Source organism: Rhinoraja longicauda, chromosome 14 (assembly GCF_053455715.1).
Source record: "Rhinoraja longicauda isolate Sanriku21f chromosome 14, sRhiLon1.1, whole genome shotgun sequence".
NCBI lineage: Eukaryota > Metazoa > Chordata > Chondrichthyes > Rajiformes > Arhynchobatidae > Rhinoraja > Rhinoraja longicauda.
In genome coordinates, this window is record NC_135966.1 from 14,194,807 (window position 1) to 14,208,746 (window position 13,940).

The 13,940-nt window shown below is 38.4% G+C and overlaps 1 protein-coding gene across 3 annotated transcripts in view; it reads left to right on the forward strand.

Moving 5' to 3' along the window:
• LOC144600079 (CCR4-NOT transcription complex subunit 6-like) overlaps positions 1-5,484 on the forward strand; it is a 47,687-nt gene extending 42,203 nt beyond the window's left edge. For all 3 annotated transcript variants that reach the window (XM_078411467.1, XM_078411465.1, XM_078411466.1), the window contains one exon: positions 1,783-5,484. In XM_078411467.1, the coding sequence (XP_078267593.1) occupies positions 1,783-1,995 (213 nt within the window). In that variant the 3' untranslated portion in view covers positions 1,996-5,484. The remainder of the gene's footprint in view (positions 1-1,782) is intronic.
• The last annotated feature ends 8,456 nt before the right edge of the window (positions 5,485-13,940 follow it).

The following is a 13,940-nucleotide window of genomic DNA, read 5'->3' on the forward strand; positions in this document are numbered from 1 at the left end:
AGTTTCACAGCTTCACAAATCTCTGAGTGAAAACATTTTTCCTCATCTCTGTTCTAAATGGCCTACCCCTTATTCTTAAACAGTGGCCCCTGGTTTGGGATTCCCCCAACATCGGGAACATGTTTCCTGCCTCTAGCGTGTCCAATCCCTTAATCTTATGTTTCAATAAGATTCCCTCTCACCCGTCTAAATTCCAGAGTATACAAGCCCAGTCGCTCCAGTCTTTCAGCATACGACAACCCCGCCATTCCGGGAATTAACCTTGTGAACCTACGCTGCACTCCCTCAATAGTAAGAATGTCCTTCCTTAAATTTGGAGACCAAAACTGCACACAATATACTCCAGGTGTGGTCTCACTAGGGCCCTGTACAACTGCAGAAGGACCTCTTTGTTCCTATACTCAACTCCTCTTGTTATGAAGGTAAACATTCCATTGGCTTTCTTCACTGCCTGCTGTACGTGCATGCTTACTTTCAGTGACTGATGAACAATGACACCCAGATCTCGTTGTACTTCCCCTTTTCCTAACTTGACACCATTCAGATAATAATCTGCCTTCCTGTTCTTACTACCAAACTGGATAACCTCACATTTATCCACATTAAACTGCATCTGCCCACTCACACAACTTGTCCAAGTCACCCTGCATCCTCATAGCATCCTCCTCATACTTCACACTGCCACCCAGCTTTGTGTCATCTGCAAATTTGCTAATGTTACTTTTAATCCCTTCATCTAAGTCATTAATGTATATTGTAAATAGCTGCGGTCCCAACACTGAGCCTTGCGGTACCCCACTAGTCACTGCCTGCCATTCTGAAAGGGATTCATTTATCCCTACTCTTTGTTTCCTGTCTGCCAACCAATTTTCTATCCATGTCAATACCCTATACCATGTGCTCTAATTTTGCCCGCTAATCTCCTATGTGGGACCTTATCGAATGCTTTCTGAAAGTCCAGGTACACTACATCCACTGGCTCTCCCTTGTCCATTTTCCTAGTTACATCCTCAAAAACTCCAGAAGGTTAGTCAAACGTGATTTCACCTTCATGAATCCATGCTGACTTGGAACGATCCTGTTACTGCTATCCAAATGTGCCGCAATTTCTTCTTTTATAATTGAATCCAGCATCTTCCCCAGCACTGATGTCAGGCTAACTGGTCTATAATTTCCTGTTTTCTCTCTCCCTCCTTTCTTAAAAAGTGTTTCTTAAGTTTTCAAGTACATTGACATGATGTTGCTTCCTCATCTCTCATTGTATTAGAAAGTATTATCATTCTTCCAGTTGTCACCTTTATATGTTCTACTTCCAATTCCCACTTTCCCTAACTTTACTTACTCACGGTCCTGACCTCTTTCAGATGAAAGACTAATAGCCAGTATACATACAATTCCATGGATTGCCATAGCAGTTTTGACTGCACTTCCTTTTGCCCTGCTTGCTGTATACACTCAATCATACAGCGTGGAAGCAGGCCCTTTGGATCAACGCCCATGCCAATCAACACGTCCCATCTGAACTAACCCCACCTGCCTGCATTTGGCCTATATCCTTCTAAACCTATCCTATTCATGTACCTGTCCAAATGCTATCTAGATGCATTAATAACTGAAACATTTAGCTGCAATTGCTATTGCTTCCATTTTGAAATTTAATTTGGGTGTAGTTGCTTCTAAGTGGTATCAGGACTTAAAATATGAAGCTGGTAATTTAGTGTATGCATTTATGGATAACTTTTAAGATTGAAAGTTCATTTAATTTTTTTCATTTGACTGCAGGGTATTATTGACTACATCTTCTATTCGAAGCCTCACATTAACATACTGGGTGTTCTTGGACCTTTGGATTGTAATTGGCTGTCAGAAAACAGGATACGTGGCTGCCCGCATTCACACATCCCATCAGATCATTTCTCACTTTTTGCACAACTAGAGCTTTTACTGCCTTTTGTGTCGCCAGTAAATGGTATCCATCTGCCAGGCAGAAGGTAGTTGTGTGTGTACTCTGGAGGGAAGCCTCTGAAACAATCTTGTAAAATTGTAAAATCAAAGTTCTGAGGAGTGAAGTATGGCCAATAGGATTGTTGTCAAAATTATGTTCTTAATCAGTTTTAAATTTGTTTCTTGAATAGCTTGTCTAATTTAAAAAAAACAATAGTAGTCTGGTGCTATTTACAATAATGAAATCGAGCCCTGTTTCCTACTTTGTATTCTGTAGACATGCTGAAAATAAGTCTCCTTACAAAGCCTGTACTGCTTTATGCTTCATTTTTAGTGGAAAATGAAGCAAGATTTCTGGTCTCATCATAAGTGTAAACAGTTGATTCCTTTTAGAATTGGAATGGGGAGGAGGGAGGAGGTGAAATTCACTGTTTTGTTGTGTAGGAACATTCGCAGAACGGCAGCTCACACTTCAAAATCCAACAGTGCACTTTGAAATATAACCAAGAATTATACATTTCAGATTGAAAAGGTGGCAATGTGAACTTTTTCTGACACAATGGGAAGTTTTTACAAGTAGCTACATAAGGCTAGAAAGCAGTACGGATGGAAATCTGAAGGAGAAAATTATAATCTGACCAAGAGCATTTAAAGAACTAAAGGAATTTTCATTGGTTATTTTGGCATATCAAATATAAATCAACAGGTTTCATTTCCACTTGCTCCCTGAATTTATTTTAAATATAGTTTTAAACTCATCTTGCAATATATAATGTATTGATGTGGGTACAAAAATATTGATTCTTTCCCATCCCACCCCTTTGTTAAGAAACACATCTCTGCCTCAATGCCTGTAGCCTTCAATTATTTGCCCTTTCAGTAGCAATGAGAGCATATCAAGCCAAAGTTAAAGAAAGATATTAGAAGCCTATGAAAATCCCTGGAAAATATCAAAATTTGGTAGTACTGTGTAGTCTAACCCCAGAGTGTTTTACTGCATGTTCATCAAAGCAAAATATACAAGTGCAAATAGGTTGTGAGTTTTTAAAATTACCTACTTGACAAAACAATTTACTAAAGTGGAACCAACTGTGTATTGTTGCACAAAATATCTGTATAGCACCACCTTTTCAGGCCAGTAGTAGCCATTGAGGACCTTTCTTTCCATACTTCACTCCCAAACTTTTGAGAAGTGTTTGTATAAATTTGAATTTGAATTTAGCCTTTAATGATTGTATATGAACCATAGAAGACCTGATTTAAGGTGTTTTGTACTAAAAGATTTAAAACAGATTTGGAAAAATGATTGTATTGTAAACTAAGGCTAAATTTTTATCTGTTTCATGCTTTAAAAAAACATTTGTAAAAAAAGAAGTTGCAACAGGTTTCCTCTGCTATTATTTGCACTGTTCTGGGTTTGTAACTCGTGTACTACTTTTACAGTTGAGGACACAGTTGATTTAAATTCAAGTATTTCACTCCTCAGGATTTGGTATCAACATTTGAACCTTACGATCTATGAATTACCCAATTTCCTCGGATTTTTTTTTTTTACATGATGTGCCTCATCGACTTTTTTATTTTTGAGGGGATTTTTGGAACCAGCACTGCCTGTGCACGCGGAGAAATCCTGAGCATCTTCTTTGAGATTTTTAAAAAAAATAAAAACTGTTAAAGATTTGTGAGATTTTATGAAGACACTTTTGTATAAGCTCTGTGGCATTTTTTTCTTGTGGAGCAATGAACACCACATATGTTGATCAGGTTGGGTACAGTTGGGTACAAAGTGTGACTTTAACCCTTTGTATCCTGGCACTGCTTCTGTCTCTTTGCACAGTGCTATTTTTCCACCAAGGAAAGCTGCATCATGTGAGACCATACACCATTGATGTGTGCTTTGATCTTGTAAAGAAGTAGCATTCCTTGGTAGGAATTTTAATGTTCTGAAGCAGTGTAAACTAGAACTGAGCTATGTTTTCCATGCAGGTCTTCCAGACAAAGTTTCAAATCCATTAATTTTTAAATGGTCATGGTTTTGTGTTTTTCAGCTGGACCAGTGCTATATCTCTCCTCTCTGTTCATTGTGCCATTGGTAGCATATTCTTAAAGCCAAGTGTGCAAGCTTTAGTAGGTTAGCTTTTGCTATGCTTTTGTTTAAGGTGTTAGGGGGAAGAAGGGGGAGCCTTTGGAATTAGCTTGTACTATATTATCCATTGAATGAGCCAGAGGTATAGTTTGATCTAGCGCTTTAGTTTCGACTGCAGGCAGGGAGACAAAAAGAACACAACATGGCGCTCAAAAAATTGGACCAGTCTTCATTCCGGTTTACAGTTAATGTGGAATGCAGCTAAGTTGATTGTGACAAATTTTAACTCTTTTAAGACATTTAATTAAAGACAAAGCACTTAATGAACAATTGGTGCAGACAAAACCAGGATGCAATGCGCAATTTGAGGTCAACTTGGTAAGTTGAAAACGTAATAAACATCCATAATAAACTTATGATGAACCTTTGTCTGGGACCTGCAGTCATTTTTGTTTGTACTATTAGCAAACATGTCCGATTTATAATCAGTAAACTAATTATTGGTAGTATTGTTTGTAGTAGATTTAATGAGTAGCTTTTTGTAAAGTGTGAATAAAAGGTGTTTGCTCATGTTTTCCTTGCTTTACCATTTTATTAATGTACATCATGAAACCCCAATCTAAAGTAAATTAGGCAAAAAGTGACCTATCAGTATTGATCTCATTGTTTCAGCTTTGTGGTCACTTGGGATGGGTATATATATTACACAATTATAAGAGGCTGTTACTTCACAGACCAAATCCAAATGCTATTGTATACTTCATTTCTGTGATTAAAATGTGGTGTCTTATTTAAATGCTGTACTGAATATACATTTTATCTCTTTGGTAGGATATTTGTAGGAATTTTTATATGCAGTAATTTTTTGCATAATCCTACAAATGTAGAAATGTTTGATTTTTACATAATGCAAAAAAGTGTACATTTTATGTAAGATTAAGATGCCCCTTTTTACATCTATTCAGGAAATTAATAAACCAGTTTACTTTCTGTGTACAGTCACATCCACTCTCCTGTCCAAATTGAGTGTATTCCAATGAGTCCTTGATGGTAACTTGTAGGCTACATGAATCTGAACCTTCTCCACATTTTCGCTAGTGATTACTACTCAGGATAGAAGGACATTTTCAGTTCTGTGCTAAACCTATTTCTACAGATTTTCATTATATAATGCACTGCAGCAACTCTTGTTTACCATTCTTCATGGGTGCACTGATCAAACCAGCAATTACATCTGCACTAAGTAATTCAAAAAATAATTACAGCTACCTAGGCAGCTCTAAAGTTAAATTTGGGATGGTAAACGAGGGTTTTTTAATGTTATGTGAACTTTTTGGCTTGAATAGCAGTTGATAGCACGATGTATTTCCCATAAACAGGGTCTGCTTGTTCCCGTGCACAGGTGTATTTTTCCTACTCACAGCTTGGACAATAAATTGTATATCTATTTCAAACTTTGTTTGTATTTATTTATTCACTCTAGACGTGTGGTAGCAACAGTCCTTGACTAAATGTGCACCACATCTGGAATTTTGAAACTTTTAGGGGTAGAGAAAAAGTAGAGACAATCACATCAATGTAGATTTTCAAAAACGATCCCCTTATCTACTGTATCCATTGTTCAAGATGTGGACTCTTATACATCGGCGAGACCAAACGTAGACTGGGCGATCGTTTCGCTGAACACCTTTGCTCAGTCTGCCTGGACCTACCTGATCTCCCGGTTGCTAAACATTTTAATTTCCCTTCCCATTCCCCCACTGACTTTCCTGTGCTAGCCCCCCCCCCCCCCCCCCCCCATTGTCAGAGTGAGGCTAAATACAGCGTCTCATCTTTCGCTTAAGCAGCTTACAACCCAGGGGATTGAATATTGATTTCTCCAACTTCAAGTAACCCCTGCATCCCTTCCCCACCCAAGTCACACCAGCTTTTCGTTCTCACCTCGCAATGACCTGTTTCCATTATCATTGTTTTGTTTTTACATATCTTTCATTCATTTGTTCTCTATCTCTCTACATCATTGTCTTTATCTCTCATTTCCCTTTCCAATGAATTTCAGTCTGAAGAAGGATTTGTGTCTATCTTTGATTTAAACCAGCATCTATAGTTCCTTCCAACACGTAAAAATGATCTATCTCCATTTGTGAGATAAAAGGGACTGATTAGAGGCCATGCGGTGAGAAAGATTTGATTAATAGTTCTTAAAGCTATTGTGTTTTATTAATTCCCATGTTTTTGGTTTCTGCTTGAGATTTAAAATGGAAGAGTATACAGTAGCAGAGTATTGACCTAGTTAGTTTATTCAAGGAGATGAAAGATGAATCAATGAGGATATCATAATAATTGAGTCTACGAATAACTTAAACTGCTTCATAAAAGTGGTTGCAGCAAAAGCCGAGGCAAGTGAATGTTCATGATAAAAGGATGGAGTAGATTAGGGTTAAATGTTGATTCTGCAATTTAACAATTTTGCAAATGGTTTGGTCTTTGTGTAAGAACTAGAGGGAAGGAAACAGATTTTTAGTCTCAATGTCTGCATAAAGTTTCAGATAAACATTGAAAGGTAAACTTATGCCATTGCCATACCAGTAGTGTTGCCTTCAGATCAAATGTTAGATGCAAAATGTGCAAGAGTTCCCTGGATCTGGTTTCTGAGCATTGAAGGATTACTGTATGATTAACTTTTCAAGTGCAACAAAAAGATAAGCGTAAGTTTCATGTAGAACACAAGGTGCTGGAGTAACTCTGGGTCGGGACCAGATGGACGTCTGAAGAAAGAATCTGACCCGAAATGTCGCCAATGAATGTGCTGTCTAACTGAGTTAGTCCAGCACTTTGTGTTCTGCGCAAAATTACAGCATCTGCAGTTCCTTGTATATCGTGTAAGTTTAATAAAGGGCCAAATTAAGTGTTAGAAAAACTGGGAGGCAACATATCTGACAACATTGACAGAAAAAGTGATGTCGAGATTGCTTATGAACCTTTAAAGGTTCAAACAAGTTAATTTGTTACAAATTATTTATTGGCAGCATGGATGGTTTTAACAATGCATATAGGAATTTTTAATTGAAGACCAGGGAGAAAATCATTTAGTTTACTCAGAAGGTGCCAATTTATGTATTCAACTATTTTCCTTTTCCCCAAAAATCCTCCGCAATTGTATCTGTAAAACCTTATTTAACAGCTAGTTGGAAAGACCTATTGCAGTATCAGTGGTGTTTTTAATGTTGGTCCATAGATTCTAGTCCAACTTTTGATCTTTTGCCATACCACAGCCATGTCTGTCTATATTGATGGGTAGCACCACGTTTGTCAGCTCAGGATGGCAGAACCAAGGTTGGAGTGCAGCTAGAAACCACCAACAGAACTCTGCTAGCAAATCAGGGCTTCTATATCCATGTCCTTAAAATGCTGTCAAAGTCTATAAGCAAATCATTAGTGCTGGAGGAACTCAATGGGTTAGGCAGCATCTGTGGAGCCTAACCCATTGATGCTGTTTAGAGTTTAGAGTCTGGTCTCTTTCAGACTCCATTCTCCACTGCAGATGCTGACCTGCTGAGTTCCTCCCGCACTTTGTTTTTCTCAGGATTGCATCTTGCACAGAATGGAGGAATCTGGATTGTGTGCAGACAGATAAGGGAGTTTTGGCATCATGTTCTGTTCCAGTGCTGTACTGTTCCTGTGCTGTTCCATGTTCTATTTATAAAGTGGACTTACTTGGAGATTTAAATTGTTTTTTAAAATAGATTTTTTTTGATGTTTAGAGCTTAAAATTAAAACATTTGGCAAGTTAGAAGTTATCGTCTTAAGTTTTTGCAGCAATGCAACAATTAAAAAGCAAAATAAATATATTGGTAATCTCATGTTAAAAACAGAAAATGCTACATATTTGTTCAGGCAACCTCTGCAGAGTGAGATAAAGTGCTCATGTTTCAGGATAATGATCTTAGAATTATGAAAATTTAAGAAAATGGGCATGTTTTTATTTAGAATGGGGGAGGGTGGAGGACACAAGGGTATGTCTGGTGAAGTTGAGTCCAAGAAAAAGTAATGTTGGCTAGAGGGTGGTCATGGGTTGTTAATGGCAGCCAATCTATTTCAGGAGGTGTAAATAGATAGAGGTGAAACAAGAGGAAAGAAACAATTGCCATACATACCATAACGGAACAATGAAATTCTTATTTGCAGCCGCATAATTGGTTTGCAAACGTAGTACTCGATAGATAACATAATATACAAACAAAGTCCAATAAATTAAAAATAATCTAAATAAATGTAAAATAAAACCAAGCCTGAACTCCCTAGTGCATCCATGATAGTTTGTCATTCGAAGGGTTCAAAGGGGTCAGTTTATTGTCACATGTGCCAATTAAGGTACATGTGACACTCGAATTACTATGCAACCATACTAAAAAAAAAGCAACAAGACACATAACTACATATAAGTTAACATAAACATCCACCACAGCAGATTCCCCACGTTCTTCACTGTGATGGAAGGCAATAAAGTCCAATCTCCTTCCTCTATTCTCCCACGGTCGGGGCAGTTGAACTACCCGCAGTCAGGGCGATTGAAGCCCCCGCAGCTGGCGATTGAAGCCCCCACAGCGGGGTGATCGAAGCTCCTGCAGTTGGAGCTCCTGAAGTCTGTCTCTAACAGGGATCGCGAGCTCCACAATGTTAAAGACTGCAGGCTCCCGCCGTTGGAGCTCCGAGGTCGATCCCTGGCAAAGGGATTACCAGCTCCATGATCGTAAGTCCTGCAGGCTCCTGCAATTGGAGCTCCCGAAGTCGGTCTCCAGCAGAGGCCGCCAGCTCCTCGATGTTAGGCCGCCGTGCGGATGGAGATATGATACTGAAAACAAAATCGCATCTCTAGCGAGATGAGATCAGAAAACTGTTTCCCCTACTCCCCCCCCCCTCCCCCCTTGCATATAAAACAAGCGAAAGAACACTAAAACATTTAATACATACTTTTAAAAAAACAAAGGAAGGGACAGACAGACTGTTGGCTAGGCAGCTAACTCCAACTAGTTAAGAGTTTAGTTGCAGTTCCTACTGTTGAATAACCTGATGGTTGTTGGGAAGAAGCTGCTTTGAACCTGGATGTCACACTTTTCAAATTCCTATACTTTCTTCCCAATGACAAGAGTGAAATGAGAGCACAGCCAGGATGATGTGGGTCCTTATTGATGCTTGCTGTCTTTTTGAGGCAGCGGCTCCTAAAGATCCCCTCGATGATGAAGTCAGTAACTGATGGACTGGGCAGTGTTCACCACTCTTTGAAATCATCTTTGTTCCTGGGCACTCGAGTTGCTGAACCAGGCTGTCATACAACCAGTCAATATGGTCTATCGTATACCTGTAGAAGTTCAAGAGAGAATTCGTCAATACACCGAATCTCCTCAATCTTCTTAGGAAGTAGAGGCTTCGATGGGTGTTCTTTACGATTGCATCAATGTGCTAGGTCCAGGACTGATCTTCAGAGATATGCATGTCCAGGATGAAGAAGTTATTGACTCCACCACCAATCAGTCAATGAAGACAGGTTTGTGGATCAACAATTAGCTCCTTGGTTTTATTGACATTGAGAGCAAGGTTGTTCTGGCACCATTCACGATTGAACTCCATCCTCTACTCTGATTCATTATTATCTGTAATTTGTCCAACAGTAGTAGTAGTGTTGGCAAATTTGTAGATGAGTTGGAAGTTTTTCCGGCAACACTATCATGGGTATAGAGTGAGTAGAGCAGAGAGGACTGAGCACACAGCATTGAGATGCCCCTGTGCTGATGGTTATCGAGGAGGAAGTGTTGTTGCCAATTCGTACTGATTGTGTTCTGTTGCTGATGCTGGAGATACTGAACACTGCAGTTGAAGTGCACTGCAGAACACCTGAAAATATGAAACAAAAGAATGCTGAAAGATCTGTGCTGAGGAGGTCATATCAGGTACTCATTGTTTTGGGGGAACAATAGTTAAAATCTCGGGTGGTTGACCTTCCATTAGAGTGGTCAGTTGTGACACAAGCTGAAATTGTTGATGATCTGAAATAGTTTTGAATGGATTCTTAGTACATTCAGTGTTAACTACCCTTCACTATTCTCTCAGCTGACATTAATCTGTGTCATCATCTTGACTTAATTTCCAATCTACACAAGCATCCTCTTTGTTCTACCCATCCTTTCCTGTAATCTGAAACTTTTCTGTTCTCTATTTCTAGTTATGGTGAAAGGTTATGAACCTTAAATGTTAACTCTGTTTTTGTCCCCATAGAAAGTTGACCAGCTGAGTATTTCCAATGTTTTCTGTTTTTATTTAAATTAACATGTTTATTGTGTTTTACCTGCAAGAACCTATGTGGCTTAAATCTTCTGGATGTCAGAGTAAGCCATATAATTTAGCCATAACACTGTTTTTCCGTTGAATAAAGTAATTGAATGAATTCCTCGAGCACTAATTGAACATGATCACATAAGCATGTTAATAATCCTTTCTCTTGTACAGCAAGGAGCTCTTGTAAAATCTTCATATATTCACAATATGGAAACGAGCTATTCTTGACAATAACAAACTAAACCTAAACTAAACTAAACTAAAACTAAACCAACCATGTGAAAATTATTATCCACACAAGCCGTCTCTGAATAAAATCTTTATTCAAATCCACCAACGTATTTTATTCCTTCCTCCCTTGGCTCATGTAAATTCTAACACAGTGAATCTAGTACAGATGAGTCAGTGTCAGTCACTTCTCCCAGGTGTTCTGGTGAATTTTGGAAACTATTTGGAATTTTCTGCATACTGGAGACTAGAACAGATTAAAATACTTAAGTTCTGGGGTCCATTTTATAGGAAATATGTTGTCAGTTCTGGGCACCATGTTATAGGAAAGGTGTTGTTCAGGTGGAAAGGATGCAGAAAGGATTTACAAGGATATTGCCAAGACTCGAGGGCCTGAGCTATAAGGAGAGGTTGAGCAGGCTAGGAGTCTATTCCTTGGAGCGCAAGAGGATGAGGGGTGATCTTATAGAGGTTTGTAAAATCATGAAGGGAATATATTGTCTCCTCTGATTTTCTTCTCTGCCAGACAAGTAAACAATCATGTACTGATCACAAAATACTAGCTTTTGTAATTAACACATAAGTAGAATAATATTATTTAACTTTCATTAAGTTTGCCAATACTGTCAAGTCAGATAATTTCTTTCAATATTTTGTAAAAATAATGTTACCATCTGCAAACTAGTCAAAATTACTGTAGACAATTTAGTAGAAACAGAAAGTTACAATTTATACAAGACCCTTAAAGAAGCTTTAAAGTGTTAATAGCAGACTGGGTATTATACTTGCCTCTCTGTAAAGTTAATATTCTTTACAGTTTCAAAGTTGGGGGTTCAAATACTTCACAAGGTGACACTGTACTGAAGGAAAGTTGACATTTTCTTTCCATATTTCCTTATAACATGGAAGGAGGCCACCTCAGCCGATCAATTGTTAACCAGTTCACAGAGCAATCCCAGTCCCCACTAATACCTATATACTTTCCTCTCTACATTGCCATTCACTCCCCAAACTTCTGCTATTCGTCGCACACAAAATCAAAATTAACAATGTTGAAACTGAAACTTTGTGCAAATGGCAAGATTATGTCAGTCATTACATAATTTATTTGAGATAAAAGACACTGTGATGAATCTAGTGGAGCTGCTGCCTCACAGTTCCAAAGACACAGACTCAATTCTGACTTTGTGAAGGATTGAATCTGGGTTCTTTGCAACTGTGATCTGCTCCAGTGCAAATCCTGTTTCCACGTAAAGTTTGCATGTTCTCCCTATGACCACATGGATTTCAGATGCTCCAGTTTCCTCCCACATTCCAACGAATGGATTGGTAGTTTAATTACCCACTCTAAATTATCCCAAGTGTGTTGGTGAGGACAAGAGGTTACAGGGGAAATCAATGGAGAATTGGATTGCTCTGTGAGCCAGTATATCCTCAATCAGGAAAAATGGCACCCTTCTCTATCAGAAGGAAATATGGGTGTATCAAATACATTGTTCTGTAGAGGATACCAAATGAAAACAATATTTGCAGATTAGTTACGAGTTTAGTTTATAAAGGTATACATTTCAACCTAAGAATTAAATTGATATTCATAATAGATACATTTGATTTATAAATGTTGCTTTAAGTTTATCATTATTTTGAAAATATATTGTCACAGTAATGCCTTTGACTGATAACATATTGCAAAGCAATATAATGTATATCTGCTGACTTAAGTTTCATTTTCTTTGAAAAGCAGTTTTGTACAAAACTTTGAACTAAAACATCAAATGCAGGATTTTAACCAAAAAGTGCATGACCCTAATTATTGAAAGAACATTACATACATTTTAAGATTTGCTGTATATAACCTTTAATATTTGGTTAGCATTAATTTCTTGGTTAACATTGTGGTTAAGCAAAAAGAGAAGTTAATGAAATGTTGACCATGTTTAAATTGTAAAATTGTAAATGTTGACAGCCAGGGGGCAATGGTGATCTGCTGCACAGACTCGTGGAGTTAAAAACCAAACTGAATACAATTAAACATCCTTTTTATTGGTTATATATAAATGGTAGTAAAAGTGATTTTCGGTGTTATAAATTATAATATATAAAATTAAAAAATAAGAACATTAAATATTGAAATGCTGTTTAAGTACTTGCCTTAACTATGTTCTCTGACAGCTCTTTCCATACACTCACCACGCTGAGTAAAAACGATGACTGCCCTTGGGGGCGGCACAGTGGTGCAGCGGTAGAGTTGCTGCCTTACAGTGCCAGTGACCTGGGTTCGATCTTGACTACGGGTGCTTTCTGTATGGAGTTTTTACATTCTCCCCGGGACCTGCGTGGGTTTTCATACTAATATATATTTATATTAGTTCTATGATTATATTTAAACATATTGCTGGGCAATCAATCGGCTTTTCTAACTGAAGGTATTACAAAATGCTGGAGTAACTCAGCGGGTCAGGCAGCATCTCAGTCTGAAGAAGCGTCTCGACCCGAAACGTCACTCATTCCTTCTCTCCTGAGATGCTGCCTGACCCGCTGAGTTACTCCAGCATTTTGTGATACCTTGGATTTGAACCAGCATTGCGTACATTAGCTTGCGTACATTTCTCAGGGTAGGACCTGTGTTAAGAACATAAGGAGCAGGCTACATAGCCTCTTAAGAATGCTCCTCTATACATTGCAATCATGATGGATCCTATGTCTCGGGTTCCCTTCCCATCCACCTCTGAATTGTCGTATTCCCTCAGTGTCCAAAAATCTTTCAATCTCAGTCATGAAATATGTGCATTGAATCCTCTGAAGAAGTCCATAGGCTTACAGCCCATTACACAATTAAATTTCCACTCATCTCAATTCCAAATAGCGCTCGAGGTGTGAGCTTAAAAACCCGTATAAAATCAGGAGGGGAATAGATAGGGTGAATGCATAGAGTCTTCTACCAGGGGAGGGAAATTTAAAACCTGACGATTTTGGTTTAAGGTGAGAGAGGCAAGATTTAATACAAACCTGAGGGGTATCCATTTTTACTCAGAGTGGTGGGTATTTGGAATGAGCTGCTAGAGGACATAGTTGATGCAAGTTCTTAAACAACATTTCAAAGATACTTGGACAGGTAAATGGCCACGAGGGGTTCAAGAGTCAAGTGTGTTTTATTGTCATGTCCCAAAATGGAACAATGAAATTCTTACTTGCAGCACCACAACAGATACAGTATATACACATAATACTCAGTCAACACCGTAATAGGGAGATATGCAGGCAAATGGGACTAGCTTAGAAGGGGTATCTTGGTCAGCATGGATGAGTTGGCAGAAGGGCCTGTTTCTGAGCTGGATGACTGTGA